Source organism: Rattus norvegicus, chromosome 2 (assembly GCF_021556685.1).
Source record: "Rattus norvegicus strain SHRSP/BbbUtx chromosome 2, alternate assembly SHRSP_T2T, whole genome shotgun sequence".
In the NCBI taxonomy this organism is placed as follows: domain Eukaryota; kingdom Metazoa; phylum Chordata; class Mammalia; order Rodentia; family Muridae; genus Rattus; species Rattus norvegicus.
Window position 1 is genome coordinate 156,100,605 of NC_141535.1, and position 20,841 is coordinate 156,121,445.

General features: G+C 41.6%; 1 protein-coding gene across 7 annotated transcripts in view; it reads left to right on the plus strand.

The window, feature by feature from the left end:
- Otol1 (otolin 1) overlaps nucleotides 1–20,841 on the plus strand; it is a 144,243-nt gene that overhangs the window by 117,523 nt on the left and 5,879 nt on the right. For 6 of the 7 annotated variants that reach the window (XM_087619504.1, XM_087619505.1, XM_087619503.1 and 3 more), the window contains 3 exon segments: nucleotides 12,743–13,138; nucleotides 18,165–18,254; nucleotides 20,626–20,697. In XM_087619504.1, the coding sequence (XP_087475630.1) occupies nucleotides 12,751–13,138; nucleotides 18,165–18,254; nucleotides 20,626–20,697 (550 nt within the window). In that variant the 5' untranslated portion in view covers nucleotides 12,743–12,750. 7 annotated transcript variants of the gene reach the window in all.

Below are 20,841 nucleotides of genomic sequence, written 5' to 3' on the forward strand. Positions count from 1 at the left end.
GGCTCCCTCTGAGCAGCCAACCTACAAAAACTACTCACTGTCTGCTCACTTTAGCCTGCCCCTGATGCTTATCGGCCTCTTCGTATCTCTGCCACTGCATATGTCTTCTTTAATTTCTGTTGGTGTTTCCCACAAGGATGCAAACTCTGTGGAAAGAAGAACCATGTAGATTTTTCCTTCTGCCCCATGGTCAGCACCTAGAATAGGCACTGGGACTTGGGAAGATCCACAGACACTAGCAAATGCATATAGAAAGGCATTAGTGAAAGAACCAGAGACCAATAGCACTTTTGAAATTTATAAGTCCTTGGGAACATCACATAGTTACTCTCAAATAGGACAAAGATAAGAATTTGAAAATAAATTTGGCCAAGAACGACACCAGAGCCCTATGTGACAGACTATACAAGTTACAGCCACTGTCCCTGGTTGCTAGAACTAGGTGACAAGTCCCTATTGCTGACGATAACACACACTTTGATTGTAGGACACAGAGAAATCATACTGGAACTGCTCTGAAAGTTTCCTCTGTGTGGATAGCTTGCATAGAGTGGCAGAAGTTGCTGCAGGCAGCTGGGGAGAAAAGTTAGCAGTGATCTTTCTGAGGTTTAGACTTTGCATGTTATAACACTAACTTGCCAGGCAAATTGTGCCCATGGGCACAAAAGTGGTCCAACTATCGTCAGGAAAATCAACTGATTTCTGATTGAATTTGAGTCCCACTCCACAGAAGACAGGAAACTTATGCCCAGTGGTGGGAACCTGGTTGTAGTACCAGTGCCAGGGATGAACCTACTACATTTGTTTAGGCAAACTGGCCTGTTGTCAGTCAGCAAATATTTATGCTTATACCCATAGACTGGTGTAGTCCTCAGTTTTTACCAAAGATCCTTCTCTTCACAATAATGGCAGTTAATAGAGATTTATGATTGGTCCGAGTACTGAAAACGAGTGACAGTTGAGTACCCAGCCTTAAATGTCACACCCATACTACCCTTTCAAGACTCTGGGAACACTTTACAAGGAGTGGAAAGACTGTTAGTATTGGACAATGGGGAGGACAGTTGTTGAACTCTCTTATGGGTCTGATATGGCTGTGCTATTATGAACTATAGAAGCTACAGTTGCTGGGATAGGGTCTACACAAAACTGAATATTGTAAGCCAGCATTCAGCCAGAGATTAGGGAGGGGTACACGGGGCTGAGGGAAGCTACTAGAACTCTCAGTTTACTGAGGGAGAAAGCATTGATTTTAATGATGTAGCCATTTCTGAGTTACTCATGTGCCGGTGGATAACTCCACACTGATGCTTATGAGGGAAGCCTTGCCTAAGCCTGAGGTGGGTCACAAAGCAAAAGCAAAACCAAAAAGATATAAGAGTTAAACGGTGACATGGTGGGAGGAATGGGTGGCTTATTGGGGGGGGCAGGGGGAGAAGAGAGGGCAGAGGAAGAGTGTGACCAGAATATATTATAAACATGTAGGAAATTGTCAAAAATACATTAATAAAAAATGAAATGAACCTGACCAAGGATTGCTGATTTTCAGTGGGTGACAGGATGACCAAGCACAGGGGAGTGTCTCCTGCCTGGCTGCTCTCCTGAAAGAGAATCCCCTTGAACAGTGGAAGAGGATGCCTCCTCAGAATACCCATGTACCTCACAAGTACCCAAATAACAAGTTATATAGACAAGCATACTTCATACAAAATGGAGTTTCTTGAATGGGAAGTAAGTCGGAAGTCAAGAAAGTCAAGAAGAATGGTCAACAAATAAGACTCCAATATTCTCAAGGCATTTGCATGTTATCAGATTTCAGTCTTTCTTTAGCTTCAGAGGAAGTTACCACTCCCCCCTTATCACCCAGGCACTCACCTCTCATTGGGTAAGGGCAAACCTCGGAAAAAAGAAATCAGACCTTGTCTAATGACAAATGAAATCGAAACTGTCGGTGCTGTCCAGGAGGAGGATTGGCGATAAGGGAACACCCATAAGGTATGGGATATTACAAATATTGATTGAATTTATATTTCATCAGGCCCTCTGTAATAAGAGCTTAGGTTTTAAAACTTCCCATTAATATTATTTGCCTCAAGGAAATAAAACTATGAATAGAAATGGTAAAACGTATGCCATTAATAAAAGGCACCTCTCCTCTCTGGTAGTGAGTCTATGTTTTGGTATTGATTTTTGAAATGCAGAAGTCTGCGCATTAGAGTATAGAATCACTCGTAATTCTAAAGTTACTGAATCTGTAAATGTCTGTGAGGAAAGCAGACAAAGAAAATTCTAAAGGAAGAACAATGGAGCCAGGTGGCCTTGGTAGCATTTAATGATTAATTCTCTTTCAGAGACGGTGTGCCCTGAAGATCTTAAGAATCAACTTTTGCTAAGTCGTAATAGTTTAGATTAGCTTCATTTAAAGTGACATAGGTTGATATGTAGTTGTGTTAAACGTGAGTTTTTTTTCCTAACAATGATCTGATGAGGAGAAATACTTTGCTTTATAATATGTTATGCTTGTGGTGTTTTACAGAAAACTTATGAATAATTCCAAAACCTAATGTGCATTATCTATGAGAGAACTACTGGGATGTTATACTTTTAGATATATTAGGCCTTTATTTTCATTCTACCTTGCAAAACGTTATGATTCATGAATAAAAGTTAACTGGGCTGTAATTTATTTGAATATCGATAAGACAGAAACCAATTTTTATATATCATGTTCTCCCCACCTTTCATTATTCAGGGAAGATTGTTAGGGTCTTTCTTTGGATGTTCACATCTCTTTGCATTTTGAAAGTTCATAAAAGACACTGTCATTTATTTTATAGTTTGACAAGGTAAGGTTTTCTATTAGGGTCTGCACTGACAAAGGATATATTCTACATCCCCGAGAATAAATCCAGAAAGTTAACAGAAGAACCCTCACCTAAAAGGTTTTCTAAGAATTTTTTCCCTAAAATTCATATTTTATCTGTAATTATCTCTTATTCTTCATGTCTCTTGTCAGAAGTCCAAGATAAAACTAACATGTATATTTTAGAATGTTTAAAAAACAATTAGCTAGAAATATACAGGTATTAATTAATTAGGCTAAAGGGAGGAAAGGAGATACTCAACGCAATTTATCCCATTTTCTTCATTGTGGAATAAAGCCTAGACAGTTGGCTGCTCTTTTCAATTTCTGGGATTTATGAAACATTAGGCAGAGGTCCATATTAGAGAAGAAACTTTATTTTCATTTACCTATCGTAGCGCTATGACATTTATTATAATTTAGGCCTACTAGGGTAGCTTATAAGATTTGAAATCTAAGTGCTGTGCATAATCTCCTTCCAAGTGTTTTAATTGACATTCTGCTATAATGAACCCCACAGACCATTACCTGGTTAATTGCTTGAGTTACAGTGCTTATACAATGCCATCCTTTGTCCTTGGTCTTTGGGGGTATTAAATAGCACAGCTGTCCTGAAGAGGAAGAGATGCTGTTTTTCATGTGATGCATTAGCCTCTTGGTAGCTTTTCGGGGACAGGCTCCCTTCTGTTCTCCTCTAGGCTGATACCAAATCTGATACTTATCAGGTATCTGCTAGTACAGAATTGTCAACTCCTTCAGGAGAGCCCTTGACCTCTAAAGGACTTTTCAAGCCAGTGCCCCAAGCAGAGTTTTCTATGAGTTGACTCTGAGGTCCTGGAACAAGCCCTGGGTGAAGTGATAAAGTACTCACCCAGTATTTAATTCCCCAGCACCAAGTGAGATCAGCCAGGACTTACTGGGCAAAGTACCTTAGTTCTGTAAATTAGAAAAGGCCCAGAGCTAGCTCGTCTTGTTCTAATTCTTTGTATTTAGTAAGTCACTCAGACTTGGAGGGTGAGAATGAATGTCAGGTTCATAAGTCACATGGTGACCCGGGCTCCGGGATTCATGTAGAATTCTCTCTCAGATCAGTCACGGAGCAGAACAAAAGAGGCAAGTGCAAGGTCGAGTGTGCCAGGACAGTGCAGGGGATTGCAGTGTGGGTCTTCCAAGATTTCAACCTACACAATGATGTGGGCCGGGGAAATAAATAGCTTTATGAATTGCAGTGCCTATTAGAGGCTTCGAAAGAGCATTTTAAGAGTCAGAGCCAGGAAGTGCCAGTCTGCAACTTCCAAGTCCAGATGAACGTCTCAACATCCTAGTCATGTGGTTTTTTTCGTGCTTCCTCTCACCTTAGCATGTAGCCCTGAAGTGTCTACCAGGTTCTGATGGGTAAGAAAGAAGCTGATAGAGTTTGGGATATGTAGTATATGCACTTTTACATATTATGCACACTCATACACTCTGTTCCCAATATTAAACCTCTGGCTAGCCCCATGTCTATGTTTCTGAGAACTAGACTTATTTTAAATCAGCCTGGACTAAAAAAAATATAAAGGTATGTGTTTCTCTCTCTATATGTGTGTGTGTCTGTCTTCTCTCGCCCTTCTGGTAAACGGAAGTTTGGTAACTGAAATATTGAAGAACAAAGTATTTATTTCACACTGTCTCTTTAGCAGTAATACTTCACATCTAAGTTGCTTACACATGGGCTTGTGTAAGTGTATAAAAGAAATCCACACAGGTCTTCACACACTCTGAAGCTAGTCTAGCAAGCTGCTAGTGATCAAAAGCCAAACCTAGTACTGTGTCCCAGCATCACCTTCTGCTTCCAAGATAAAGCTAACAGAAAAGCATATTCATTTTCTAACTTCTGCATCCTCAAGCCTCCACAACTAGTGAACCTTCAGCTTTTCCCACAGTGTCCCCAGTGAGGAGCACTGCACTGCAGACATTCTGTTGGGTCTCCAGAAAGGGAAGCCATCTGCTCAGATGTGGCCAGACTCACTTTAATGAGTACTTGAATATTTCTGATCAAAGACACAGAAAAGAATGTGTCGACTTCACACATGAAAAGAATGAGACGGACTTCAGGTTGAACATTCCCCGTGTGCAATGCTGTCATACATTATCATGGATTTTTCTCTTAGCGTGCCTAAGTCCATACAAATATACTATGGATGATAAATTTAGTTTAGTGCTATAACGACTTTGACAGATTACTAACAGCTACTTGGATAGGCAAACAAAGGAACAGAGCGGCCGGTGTGTTCCAGTTCTGTCACTTTGTCATTTTTGAAATCACTGAGCTTTGTGTTTTAGGACAGCCTTAAGTCTGCAGAAGACTCAGGAAGAACAAAGAGTTCCCACGTATTCCCCACCCTCACCCGTAGCTTTTACAAGCCGGGAATTATCTGCCAGGAAATTTTACTTCTGTCTCATTATCTAGCGGTACACTCACAAGTTCATACTGTCCCTTTCCTCAACCTCTTTCTGCTTGAACTAATGGAAAAATAAAACAGCTACAGCAGACACGGCCAGGATCACTGGGAGTGAAAACTCATGAAATCAAGTAGTAATAATTTTGTTCTTGCCTTTGAAAAGTTTTTCTTTTGAAAAGTTTTTATTTTTTCAGTTTCGGAGATCTGGAGCCAGGACTTATTTTTTTTTCCTGCCTAAATTTATTCTACATTTTTATCATTGCACCATCCATTGCTGACTTCATTTCTCCCCCTACCAACCACCTGTTGGTCTCCCCTAGCTTGGCAGCTTTTTCTCTACACTCTGTTTGTGTGTCTTGGCTGCCATGGGTAATGTTCTGGTCCAGAACTGCTACTTTGATTCAAAGCAGGGTAGGAGGAGAAGAGGAGGACCTGAGAAAGCAGCAGGCAGAGAGAGAAGAGGTATCCACATCTGCACTTGGACCCTATGTGATGTCATATTCTGAACCAAAGCCAATCTCTTCCCATCTTACAGAAAAACGCTGAGACGATGTTTCCATTTTACTGCGTACTTAGGAGGCACAGAAAGCATTTACCTTGGTAGAACGTAATGCTACATTCAGTGTGCTTAATAAATTTGTAATGGATTCATTTATTTAGACACTGGAAGGAGCAGGCTCCCACTGGAAATAGAAATTATAGCGCTTCTACTGTTGCTGTCAACAACGCAAAGGGATGTGCAGAGCCTGTTAGAGATGATTGCGATTACTCTGGAATTGCCCTTAAAAAAGTAAAACAGGAGACAGAAATCCGTGCTGACACAGTCTCCCTTTTGATACACCATGCCTTTGAGAATGAACTGAAGATCTGAGGCTTAAAAGCTTCCCTGTACTAAAAGAACTGAGGCAAGAGGAAACAGGGTGTCAGATACTGTCTCTTATATTGCCAAAGACCTGAGAGCACAGTGCCAAGCACCCCAAGAAGCAAAGAGGACTGGGTGATGACCATAAATCTTAGGAGGCAGGGGATGGAGGTGGCAGGCCCTGGAGACATAGCTCAGCAGGTGAGAGTGCTTACTGCTTGTACTGGCTGGTTTTGTGTATCAACTTGACACAAGCTGGAGTTATCACACAGAAAGGAGCTTCCCTTGAGGAAATGTCTCCATGAGATCCAGCTGTAAGGCATTTTCCCAATTAGTGATCAAGGGGGAAGAGCCCCTTGTGGGTAGTAACATCCCTAGGCTGGTAGTTTTGGGTTCTATAAGAAAGCAAGCTGAGCAAGGCAAGGGGAAGCAAGCCAGTAGGGACATCTCTCCATGGCCTCTGCATCAGTTCCTGCTTCCTGAGCTGTTTGAGTTCCAGTCCTGACTTCCTTTGGTGATGAACAGCAATGTGGAAGTGGAAGATGAATAAACCCTTTCCTCCCCAAATTGTTATTTTTTGGTCATGATGCTTGTGAGCATGTGGGTGGTCCAACTGCAGACTGTAGCTCCTGGGAATCTGCTGCCATCTTCTAGCCTGTGTGGGCACACATCTATGTACACACACACACACACACACACACACACACACACACACACACTAAAATAAAAGGAGTAGTTGTAACCACGCCTCTCTGTCTTCTTTCTTGTGGCATATGTTCTTGTGAGGCCTTCTCTCTTGGCGTTCGCATGCCTGAAATTAATGTGAGGTTAAGACTTCTAATGATCCCTGTGGCGGCGGCTCACATCACTGTTGATTGATGATTTGAATGAGGAAATCACAGAAGTCTGCTAGCATCCTCAGCGCCACGTCATCCCATTTCTCCAGTGGGGTTCAGACGTCTTCCAATGCTTTCCCTTTCCTTCACTTGTCATCACTGAGGCAAGCTCTTCAGCCCAGCCAGCTCTTCTCAGTCTAGCTGCTTTATCAGGTTTTACTGAACTCCCGAAATTCACACAGAGACTGCAATCTCTGGTGTTGGATGCTGTCAGTAGTATAATTTCTATGCAAACACTGCCATGTCTATACTGTCCTACTTACCACAATCATCTCTGGTTTATTCTGTGCTTCAAACTGAAGCTCAACCACTGCCTAAACCTCAAAAAAGAAAAAAAAAAGCCATTCTCCTCAGGAAATTCACCACACACACACTTATTAGAATGGGAATTTTCATACCATCCTCAGTTACTCAAAATGATAGCAAGTAAAATCATTCTAGCCTAAATGAAACATTGTAAGAAAATTCAGGTAGAAAAATAATGTCATACACATACAACTTCGTCTTATAATTTTGAGTAGTTATCTAGAGTCAGAGGGGGAAGAATGTCCTATGTAAGGTCAAAAAGGCCACCATTGCTGCAACTCATGAAGTGTATGCACACATATCCTTGCAACTGAAGTTATTTTCTTTCTTTACAGTTGTCATCACCAAGAACACAGCTGGAATAAAGTACTTGTGTAGGCGAAGGCTCAAAATCTTGCTAGACAGTCTTTTGATAATGAGACAGCCATTGTTTTAAAATGCTGAGTGGGATACTTTGTTACACAGCAGTGGGTAGCTGAGACATGTGAGTAGGACCCAAGGCAGTTAGGAGATCTTAGTTGTTTTCAGCTGGTACTGAGAGCGTCCATGTGTACTCAGGTTAGCCAGGACTTCAGTCTAGCCTGGTTTTGGCAGGGTAGCTTATCTGGGGGAGCCAACTCTGTGTGTCTCCCCTCCTCCTGCGACCATTCACATCTGATGAAAGGAATAAATTGTGGAAACACATATGTACCCCTTAGGAGTTGGTTTGAGATTGGGTACTTTTCACTCCTACCTCATTTTATTGGTCACATGGTGGGAGTCAGACTGAACATCAGGAGAAGATGCCACTTCTTTGTAAGTACAAAACTCACGCTGCAAAGGGTGTGAGTCAAGGGGGTGGGGGAACCCAGCGCAGCAATGCAATACCTATATTTACAACTGTGCCTACTTATTTCAAGCTCCGCAAACACCCGTTAGCACACAAACCAGCACAGCACACATTGGCTTTCACGATGACACTTTCACATGTGAATCTGATTGTACCTTATCATATCATATTTACTCCCCCTGCTTTTCTTATTTCTCCTTGCAGTTCAGAAGACATCTGTGGCATGGTTATTACTCGTCAGTCATCTAACTTTATACTTCCTAGTTTTTACAGACAAGACAACATCCAGGATGAAAAGGGTTAGGTTTCTGTTCGGAAATTATAAACTCTCCCCATCTCTGTCTTGGTCTTGATGGTCTTTCTGACTGTCTATTTACTTGCATGCCTGCCTGCCTGCCTGTCTGTGAGAGTGCACATGCACCCATGTGCATTTGCATACAGTGGCCAGAGTCCCTGTCAGATGCCATCCTCAGTCACTCTCCACCTTATATTTAAGATGGGGTCTCTCACCAGTTTTGGCTCCTGGTGAGGCTGGGCCTTCAGTGAGCTACCAGGATCTGTTTGTCTGCAGATCTCCAGTGCTGAGCTGAAAGCAGCCACTGCCCTTGGCTTCCAATCTTCAAGCTTGCAGGGCAAGTCCTGTAATGACTAACTCTTCTTCCCAGATTCCCATCTCTTCTCCAGTCTTTACTTTTACACCCATGTTAGGATTTAACCTACATCAAAGTTTATGCTTAAAACTTCTGTTTTGTCCTTTTATTGTCCCAGTGACAACATTCCATCTGAAGTCCTCACAGGTTTGAATCACTGAGTCATTACTTGAATTATTTTGTTTGGGGGGGGGCATGTTTTTATGAATTTATCATTTAAACTTATTTTCAGTTAAAGTAAAACTACATCACTGTCCTCCTCCCCTTCCACTAATCCTCTCTGTGTCTCCATTTCATAACTTATTAAGTGGACGTGGCGGGTCTTACTTCATATGGCTCTTGTGTAGTGAAACTGACATAAGAGTTATAAAGTGCTCTGAGTGGTGCCATCACGGCTGGCTTTCTTCTTCTGTAAGGGGCCCTCCAGCTATCTCTTCCTTGTCCTCTCATGACTGGTTTCCTAAGACCCATTACAAAATAGTTATAGCATAAAAACATACCAAGTACGTACGGACGGAAGAATAGCAGATGTGCCCCAGGAAGAACAAGGAAAGGCTATTTCCTCACAACTTCGTTTTAAAACAGATTTATTTATTTCTAAAATTTATGTGTGTTCTGTGTCTGTGTGAATATATGCCACTTATGTATGGGTGTCTGTGGAGGCCATACATAAGTTTCCGTGGACCTGGAGTTAGAGGTGGTTGTGAACCTCCAGATGTAGGTGTTGGGAACTGAACTCAGGTCCTCTGCAAAAGCAGGGAGCACTCTTAACCTCTGAGCCACCTTTCCAACCTCATGACGTCATTTTTTAAAGATCCACTCAGCATTTACTCAGTTCTGTAAACTTCTTTTTCATCTTTCTTTTTCTTCCCTCTTCCCAGTCTCTCCCTCTATCCTTCTCCCTCTCTTTCCACCTCCTCCTTTCCTTCTTTCCTTTCTTTTCTTTTTGAGACAGAGTCTTGTTAAGTAGCCCAGGCTAGCCTCAGACTCACAATCTTCCTGCCTCAGCTTCCCCGGTGCTATGAGACTATGGTATTTTTCTACTTGAGAATCTTTCACAGGATATTTTTAGATGTTTTAAATAAAGGGTGGTTGATCAAAGGGTGGTTTTATGGAATACAATTATACAATTACTGAAAGTTTAGTTATATTTAGTTATACCCAGTATCTTGTGATAGGTTGGGTATGGTGGTTTATGGCTTTAATCCCAACACCAGAGAGGCAGAGGCCGGTGGATCTCTACTTTGAGGCCAGCCCATCTACAAATCAAGTTCCAGGACAAGCAGAGCTGTTACACAAAGAAACACTGTCTTTAAAAAACAAAAATCTTGTTAGATACAGAGGCCTCCTAAACTTTTTTGACTTTTGACCTCTTTTTTCCTGAGAAATTCTTGTGTGTGCTTAACATATGGGAATATAAAACAGGTATCCAGATCAAACACCCACTGGTAATAAATCATAACAAAATTTCTTTTAGAATAATTGTTTGTTTTATTCATTTTTTAAACCAATGAGTATGCTAATGAGCAGGGTATATTTATTTTTACATAAACATTGAGAGCTAAAATTTGGCCGAATGTTTGTTATTGCTGCATGTAGACGATCCTGAACATTTTTAAGAGTGGAGCAATACTCCAATACTATAACTGTCAGTGCGAAGGATGGTGTTTTATTTAAATACAAAGTACAAAATGGAAAGAAGTATGTTTAGAGCCAGTATAGAAATTGATGGAGATTCTGTCCTACCACCAAGCCAAATCTTACTGATTTTTTTTAAAAAAATGAAATTCAGCACAGCAACTCAAACAGCATTTTTTTTCAATCAAGCATTCTAACACAATCCAATCCAAGGACACTAATTCGGAGATTAACATGACGGTAGGAAACAATTGTCTTTGTTTTCCATAATTAAGCAATTACATTTCTGTAAGTGCACTGTCAACAAACAATGCAATTCACAGCACACAGTCATCTGGAACCTGAACCGACCTGTTTCAGGCAGCTTCAGTTGGCATTGTGTGGCCTGACGTCATAGGCAGTGCGAAGCTTACACATTGTGTAGGTAGAGCCAAGGCGTCAGTGAAGTCATGTGATGTGACACAGACGAGCAGGGCCAAAGCCACTTCAGATTCATCAGGAGTTTGATTTTGAATTAAGTTTTGGTTCTTGTGTGTTCGAAAACGTACTACTGTTACCAGATTTTCAATGAGGTTCATCACCTACGGCTTCGTATTGGGTTCACTGAGCCACAGTATAAGACGCTGGGATGGGGGTGCGGTGGGTGTGGCTGACGTATACTGGCCGTATGCGGATGCCCATCTTGTGGCTGGGAGGTGCGAGTAGGGACGTGGTGTATGCATCTGCAATGGCGGCTGTTGGTGATGGGCTGCCTTTCACGTTGCCTTACTTCTGTTGTCTTCATCTCTTCTTCCTAAACAGGACCGTGACTTACCTCTGGTGTCATTAAAAATAATGCCTCGGTTCCAGGGACATTACCAATGTTAGCCAGTAGTAGCTGAGGCAACGGTATAGCAGCAAAGACAGTTAGAAGGAAAGTTGGCCTTTTTGGGAAATTTACAGAGTTTTGAAAAATGAAGCATTTCATGTTTATCTCTTCTCCTCCGTGTTGATCTATGTCTGTCTCTCCCATAGCTCCACTTCATTGAGCTAACCTCAAATTTATTGTTCTTTAATCCCATCCTTATAAATTCCACGTGATTTGTGGAAACGAATTTGGGTTTGAAATTAAACAGAACTGCACTTGAGCGCTAAATCCAAAGCCTACGGGTTTTAGGACTGTGGACGAGGAATGTAACTTCCTGCTGCTTGCTTCCTCATTTGTGATGATTAGCAAGTGTGTGTCACCTGCCTGGAATGCACAGTTTGAGATCTTGTTGCATTGATAGTGAAGCTATGTGTAGGGGCCCTACACATAGTAGGCTCTTTCGTCACTCTCCTTATTTCGATCTTCTCACTATTTGTCTCTACGGTTTTGTTTCTTTCCCACCTGATATCAGACAACATATGTGTGTGTCCTATTCTATTAGCAGTCGGGAATGACTATTAGTGATGGGGAATGGAAGGATGAGCTTTCCCAATTTCACTTTTCTGGGAAGATTATATCGTGTTTCTTTGGACATTGGTTAAAAAAACTTAATAAGAATAACTAATTAAAATAACCCAAAGATAAATGTGAGTTTTCAAAAAACTCCCCAAATTATACAACAAAGAACCTGAGAGTTAAGGGGCATGTGAAAAATCCTAGAGCACAGTATATATTCAACGTTATGATTTTTTTATTGTCTCCCTCTCCATTTATTATAATAGATTCCAAGAGAGTGCTCTCACTACAGGGCCATTATCCCTAGTAGATTTAAAGACTATTTTACCAGTATTTTTTCTGAAAGAATTGAGTTTGCTGGAATAAACTATTCAGCTCAATATTTTTCATCTCCCTCTAATGCAAACGTATTTGATTCCTATAAATCTGAGTGAGGTCAGGGAGGAAATCACACACATTTGTTTTCCACAGGGTATATGAGCTATTAAGGCATGCTGCATTTATTATAGATCATGTTTGCTCTTTGGCAAGATAATTTGAATGATTGAGAACACCGTTTGAGAACATGTAACACCAAGAAGCAACCAGAAGGGAGAACTGAAAGCAAAGTGCTCCTCATAATAAGTGCTTTAAATAAAATGCCCCGAGGTGACTCACACATACACTTACATATAAAATAGACCAAACAATACACAATTCTAAATCACACATGCTGATTATTCTATGTCTCAGAGATGTGTTTATTCTTCCCATAAAATGATAGATGGTATTACTTAGTGCTTTTATTTGAACACTTATAATTTGTGTATTTCTTAAAATGTTGCCTTCCAGCCTCGAATATGTGGATATTTTCTTTGCTTTGTGTTCTTTTAATTACTTTGTCTGCGGATCATGTGGACACGAAAGCAAAGACCACACCATACAGCAAATTTACGAAGAAATTTGAAGGAAAAGAGACGCTGAAGGGCTTAAAGCCATCCAGTGGCCTCTCTCTGGACGAAGAAGAAACCCTCCGTACAGAAATGGCTGCCATGGCAGAGCCCACCACTGGATCCCCCGCCTTGGCAACGGCAGACCCCACCACTGGCCCCTCTGCCTCCGCCACAACCCGTCTCCTTCCCCTTGAGAGCTTCTCTCTGGACACGGCTAATTTCTTTTTGAATTGCTGCCATTGTTGTTCATTTGTCACTGTGCAGAAAGGAGAACCCGGAAAGACTGGACAACAAGGTACTTGAAAATGCCCAGAGAGGAAGGGTTGGGGTGTAGCATTGTTCTGACGATTTCTGCACTGCCAGCAAAGGGCAGTGGCAGGCTAGGTGTAAGAATGTGACAAATGCAAATTGAAACACGCTCACTGATACATAAGATAAAAATGCAGTTCAGTAACCACAGCCATATTTCTTTTTGAAAGGATTTGCTTATTTTTATTGTATGAGTATGGTCATCTTGCCTACGTGCGTGTCTGTGGGTCACGTGTGTATCTCGTGCTCTTAGAGGTCAGAAGAAGGTGTCATGTCTTCTAGCACTGGAGTTATTGGAACTGTGAGCTACCTTGTGGGTGTTGGGGATTGAATCCAGGCACTCTGGAAGAGCAACCTGTACTATTAACCACTGAGTCCCAATTACAGTCTTATTTCCAGAGTACTTTTTTTTTATTGGCTATTTTCTTTATTTACATTTCAAACGTTATCACCTTTTTCTGGTCTCCCTCTGCAAACCCCTTATCCCATCCTCCTCCCCCTGCTTTTATGAGGGTGCTTTACCACTCCACCCACCCACTCACTGCCCACTACACTGGGTCATCGAGCCTCAACATGACCAAGGGCCTCCCCTGCCATTGATGTTAGACAAGGCCATCCTCTGCTGCATATGCAGCTGGAGCCATGGTCCCTCCATGTGTACTCTTTGGTTGGTGGTTTAGTCCTTGGGAGCTCTGGGGGGGGTGGTTCTGGTTGGTTGATATTATTGTTCTTCCTATGGGTTTGGTCCCCCTTCAGCTCCTTCAGTCCTTTCTCTAACTCCTCCAATGGGGTCCCTGTGCTCAGTTCAATGGTTGGCGGCGACATCCACATCTGTGTTTGTCAGGCTCTGGCAAAGCCTTTTCTCATTAACCACACATGACCAGTGCCTACCAAGTTGGGTAAGACCCACTACTGTCTTAAAAGGGCTGGTTTGAACTGAGTCAGGGAATCCCAACTCCAGTCCTGGGGCTGAGGTTTTCTAGGCAGCTCAGGCAATGTCCATTAGAGTTTTTAATGGTTGATTTTTAAAAATGATAAGTGAAATTCTACTGCACATGAGGAAACGGTGGTGGCTGAAGAACTTCTTGGGTGCTATTTGTAGTTAGGGTTAGAAGTGGAGGGGCTATGACGGGAGAGTGAAGTACAGAATTCACTTTGGTCCTCACGGAAATGCTACACTGACACTGCCCAGCAATTTTCTCTGTTGAACACCATGGTTACTATTTCAAAATCTCAGATGTCTTCAATATACACATAATGAATATGCCCTCTGTCTTACTGTAATTTGCCTTTTATGTGCTATGTGGTATAGACGACTTAAGGTAAAATTAAGATCAGAATGTCAAAGTTAAATTCACTATTCCTTGAAAAAAAATTCATGTAATGTCTGCTGCATCCAGCCTGAAGACTAGAAAGCTGTAAAATCAGTGATTATGTGTCCCCGGAGCTTTCGATTGATTTCCTTTTGTGGTGGGGGTTTTAGAGAGATGGGTTCTTTATGCTGACCTGGATTAAGGGGTAAAGAGGATGAGATTAGACCCCAAGGTTTCCTGGTTGGTGACTCACTATTGGAAAGATAATGAGGCTGAGGAAGTCATAATTATGAGAATACTTAATGACTGATTTGGTTGGGGAGCTGATTAAAGATGGAAGGCCCAAAGTCAGGGCCAGCGAAACTCAACAGGTCACGACACAGCCGAAGGCAGTGAGGTCCATAGCACAGGGGTTTTTGTTTCACCTAATGGTGAGCTGTGCTTGGACATCACTTCCTCTTCTCATCTTTGTGACATATAGTTTGGAGATGTGCCAAGTTTCTAGGCTGTCTGGGTGGCTCACAGCTCATAATTTTACTGGTTATGTTATCTGGATCAGAATGCTATGTGTTTATTTATGCTGCGGATTGAACACAGGGCTTTGAGCATGCTAGGCTATTGCCTTTTAAGAGGCTTTTAACTTTTAGCTGTCCCCAAAGTTACCCATGTTGGCTTGCTGATCACTCTGAAGCCCAGGCAGATTATGAACTTGACTAGCTCCTACCTCGGTCTTCCAAGCAGTTGCAATTACAGGCCCAAGTTAACAGCTGGCCTCAAGCTCAGGTGGTTGACTCCATCACTGACCTTCTCCTACGAAGGTTTCAATACAGCCTTAAGCCTCAGGCTCAGCCATGGGAGACAGGATTAAATGATACCATAAGCAATATGAATGCTGTGCAGCCTGACATGGAATAAATGCTCAGAAGACTACTCTCATGACTCAGCTAATTGGAGGGAGTGTGGTTCTGTCTTGTGAATTCTCTGGTCCCGATATGACAGCACCCTGATTTTTCAGATTTAGACAGTTTGCTGCAGTTTATTCTAACTTTACCAGTTTCTTAAAATCAGTTTTTATTTTTTCGAGTTTATGAAATCCATCATTTTTCCCCTCCCCCTTTCTCCTTCCAAACCTTCCCATGCTCTCTTTCCCATGCTTTGTTCTCCTTCAAATTCATGGCCTCTTTCTTCTTTAATTGTTGTCGTGTGTGTGTGTGTGTGTGTGTGTGTGTGTGTCTGTCTGTCTGTCTGTCTGTCTGTCTGTGTGTCTGTCCATCACTTTCTTTGTGTATGGAGAGAATGTATTGACTATGAAGCTATGATCCATGCGTGTGTGTGTGTGTGTGTGTGTGTGTGTGTGTATACATACATGTTCCTAAATGCATAAGTAGACCTGCTCCATGATTCTTCAAGCCTTTTTTTGTTTCTTTCATTAGAAATCTACTCTAAGAGCAGCACTGAACAAATGTGAAGGAAAAGAATAAACCTACTGTAATCCAAGCAAGCATTTCAACCTTCTCTTTCTTAACTCTCAGTCGTTGGTCATGGGAACATGCACATCGCAGGCATAACAAGTTGAATTATCTACTTTTAAAAGTCCAGTTAGATTCAACTTACGGATGAAAGAAATCATGAAAATATTCAAATATATTTAACGACCGGAAGACAACACTTCGTTTCTTCTGTTTTTAGTTCAGTTACTGTGGGCACCCCATGTTAAGAAGAATGGGAACTTTATAACACTTCTCAGTCTTTACAATACTGAAGATACGTTTATGCTGCACCTGGTGATGTGCTCCTGGCTCAGTGATGCTTTGGTCGACTTAGAAGTTGCAGCACCTGCCGGAGCAGAATGTGAAAGCAAAGACAGCTGGCTCATGGGAACCCCAGCTTTTCCTCTTAGGCTCAATCTTGAGGTGCTTGGTGGAATGCATCTGTGGAGAGGTGAGAGCAGGCACTCTCCCTCTGGCCCTGTGTGTAGTTGCAGCTCCTGAGCCAGTCCAGGCATGTGCTTCCTTGTTTCTCTCAGGTGTAGAAACACGCCTTTGGAAGAGACACTGCATGACGCTGCAAACTGAGATTGTCTTTCTTGCATGCTCTCACTTCCTCTGCTGAGTCTGCCTCCATTCCTCTCCCCCATGCAACTCTTCTTCAGATGCAAGAGCCTGCCTTCAGCCTTCTCTGTGACAAGTGATTTGTTAAAGGGTTTCGTTCAAACACTTATAGAAATGGAATTGTACTGAATATGAGTTCTCATTCCATCGATTTTTTTTTTGTTTTTAAATTTCTATTTCACTCTATTTCATTAGCTTTAATTATAATTAAAATGTAATTCTGTGATTTCGTTGAGTGTGATTATCTATATGGTAAACTTTTGAAGAAATTAGCCTTGAAGTATTCTAAGTGAAAAGCAATTTTTCACTCTGCAGAGAGGAATGAACTTTCAGAAAGAATAATTAGTTTTAGGTGAGTTCTAGGTGAGTGGCCTGCCTGGATGAATAAGTTTATCTGTGGTGGTTTGGATGAGAAAGCCTTCCCGGGGCTCTTACATTTGCAGGCTTAGCTCCCAGTTGGTGAACTATACAGGGAGGATTAAGAAGGGAAGCCTTCCTGGAGGAGGCTTATCAGGGGCTTTGAGGTTTAAAAAGCCAGAACAGCCCAGTCTGTCTCCCTCACTTTGTCTGCTGCCTGAGGATCAGAGTGTGAAGCTCCCAGATGCTGTGTCAGTACCACCGTGCCTGTTTGCTTCTCATTGGGATGGTCATGTACTTTACCCCTCTGGGATCATGAGTCCCAAATAAACGCTTTCTTTTTTGAGGGTTATCTTGCTCATGGCATCTCTTCACAGCAATCAAACAATGATGTCAGGCTTGCATGATCTCCCCTCTGCCTGCCTCCTAGTCCTCAGACCGCATCCTTGGTCACTACCTAGATGCACCATGATGGATTTTTTTTTAGATGTTTAAAGATACTGTCTTTTAAAAAGGTACTTCAGGAAATTTTGATTCCTTCATAGAGTTTTTGTTTAATGTTATTTTCTCAAAGGATTCTCTTCTGACCTAATAAATATAACTCATTTTATTTTTAACTGTAACTTACAATGCAGCCTTCCTTTTTTTGCTTTATATTAACTACAGTGGGACCATTTATAGTCTCTTTATGGTTATCTGTTTGATGTTTACCTTGTACAAATTCTCATCTCTGTGTGTGGGTGTGTGTGGGGTGTGTGTGTCTGTGTATAAAAACCCTTGGCTTATTGATGGCCACAATTATAGCATCTAGCAAGACACTTTAGTGTACAGCAAACCTCACATACGGTTCCTAATCAGTGAGTCAGTGGATGAATGGGGATCTCAAAGTGTTTTGTATTGTGTTTTTACTTCCAGTTTAAAAGTGTGGTCTGTGGGAGGTTAAGTGTTAGATAATCATTTTGTTTTTGCCATTTGACGTAGTGCGGCTTCCCTGAATCATTTGGTCACTGCCATAAATATAGTGACAAGCACTAACGGGCTCAATTTATCTATCCACCTAGTACAGAATTGCAAATAAGGCAAAAATATTGCCCTTGGAACTCTGTAATGGCTTATTCGAACCTGATTTTATCATTAGACATTGACAGTTTTGGGTTTCAGTAAAATAACTGCCTTTCCCCCTGAACCAATGAATTTCAAAATATATTTTTTTCTAATGTGATGATTCTAGGTCCTAAAGGAGAGACTGGTGACACTGGAAGCCCAGGACCCCCAGGAACCAGTGGACCCCAAGGCCCCAAAGGCCAGAAAGGAGAGAAAGGTGGGTAACTATTCCATTTCTGATTAAACTCAGGAAGGTTCTGCATCATTTTAAAGAAAAGCAGTTTGCTAAAAAAAAAAAAGCTAGAGTATTGAAAGTGGGCTTTTAAAATCTCATGTATTAATCTGACAATCTGACATAAAATATTAACTTTATACATGGCTAAGTGAAAAACTTTAAGTATTTGGGAATATCATGATGCACACACACAGAGTAACACAGACACACACACACAGACACACACACACAGACACAGACACACAGACACACACACACACAGACACACACACACACAGAGACACACACACAGACACACACACAGACACACACACAGACACACACACACAGACACACACACAGACACACAGACACACACACAGACACACACACACACACACACACACACATATCTCACATATAAACCCACCCCAGCAGAAAATAGGGTAATAGAGAGAGACTTTTTTAGTTATTCTTTTTAAAAACAATTAGTCATACAATATGTTTTGATTATGTTTTTCCCTCTCCCAACTCCTCTCCGATCCCATCACCACCTCCCTTCCCACCCACCTTCATGTTCTCTCTTCCCCTCAATATTCTTCCTTAAACCAAAACAGAGAGCGAAAAGCAAAATAAACCACCAACCAACCAACCAACCAACCAACCAACCAACCAACCAACCAGCCAACAAATCCGAAGAAAAAGATGCCAAGAGAGACTCTTAAACAACCTTTCCATAGCTTGATGGCCACCAGTATGACCCAGAGACTAGAAATCATGAAGTATAGTCTGGGGGAACGGTCCTGTCTTTGTGTGTGAGAGCTTTCATTTTTTTCTTTTTCCCCTGCTCTAGTACTGGGTGGCGAGACTGTGCATGCTAGCAAGGGCTCTTTCTTTCAAATATACACACAGAGTTCACTGGATATTTTTGTTTCAAATGATACAACTAATTTAACACTACATAGCAGCAGACTAAGCAACCCTGTAGGATACTCAGCTCAGGTAGAAAGCCGGCTGTTAAGGGGAGTTGGAAACTGTCTTTGGCTTACTCTGAAAGCAGAGACAACATCTATGGTGGGAAGCTGAACAGATTAAATATTTTGATCTAAAAAGAAAACCAGAAGAAATGATTAAAATATAGTAATGGTTTTACACTGCCTGGAACCTGAGAGGAATGGGCTGGCTTCTAGTTACTTATAACCTGTTTATCAAAGAAGATTTGTAGTTGTGAGTGATTCCATTGATCTCTTCCTGCCCAAGAAGCCTATAATTCTATGAAGGCATCAGCGTAGAAGGCTTTCTGTCCCAGAAAAGCCTGGCTCCTGTGTACTTTCAAGTACTTTAAAGTTACAGATTCACTGGGATATTTAGAAGTTTCCCAGGGAATACTGGTGTCCTGTGGAAATACCAGCTATCCAGTAAGCTCATTGGTTCAGTATCAGTGTCACATGTCAGAAAGCCTAATATCACATATCCATCACCCTCCACTGCCTAACTCATTCCTAGAACAGTCAGGGAAGTAATTACTCAAAAAATATGCTGAGGTAAGAGAGAGCTCCTTCACACTTGTCAGTTATGTGATTTTCATTCTTGGAAACATTTAATCCTTTTGTGGCTGAATTATATTAGCAGAGCACCCGTGAGTGAGCGACGAACCTCCGAGACACTTCATACAGTTTGGAAGCTAGACTTCCAGAAGTGGAAGAATATCTAGGGAGGTACTATAAGATATGGTTCTTAAGAAGACGCTTTGATGGATGATCAAAGCAGAATTTCATTCAGCCAGTCTCTATAAAGTGGCAACTCCACTTTTCTTTTACTTCTAGACTTAGTGTGGACTCCTGGTTAGGACTGAAGGTTTAAAAAAAAATCCAAAACCTTGCTTGAGAGGCTGCATGGTGCTCAGTCACCATCTAACTAAATAATTTTAATCTAGGCAATTAATCAATCTCTTTAGACAAACTTAAGCTTTCCAGTGGTGCTGGGCATGGTGGCACATACATTTAATCCCAGTATTGGGAGGCAGCAAAGAAGACATTTTCGACCGTTACTCAAAATTTGCAATAGGGAAAACAGCAACACAGGCATCCACGGTATTTGGAGGGTGTTAGGAATTTTATGAGGAGTTCGAAGAATCCTCCCATGACTACCATGAGAAAGAGGAGTTCTGCCTGAAGGGATATGTTCTTAATCTCTTTAAGTGGCTTACCATTAGCTAGAACTCAACACTCCTAATGTCCCTCAACACACTGTTTTCCCATTTTTTTTTTCTTTTTTGCTAAGAAACATTGGAATGTGGTGCAGCTCTGAACCTCGTGTTAGCTTTACCCCAAAGGACATAGCTGTGTCAATAGTAATCCTTGCTCTATTTTAGGACTAAAGGGAGACCGCGGGGACCAAGGAGCAGGTGGCATTCCAGGATACCCAGGAAAGCCAGGAGAGCAAGGTAAAGTCCAATCAGCCAAGGGAAGACCTGACTACTGGAAAACCCCATCTCTTTCTGTTCATAAAAGCAGGAGTTTGCAAGGCGTATAGGCAGATTCTTCTTATTTTAATAATGCAGTGTGGTCACTGGATGAAGTCAGTCTAG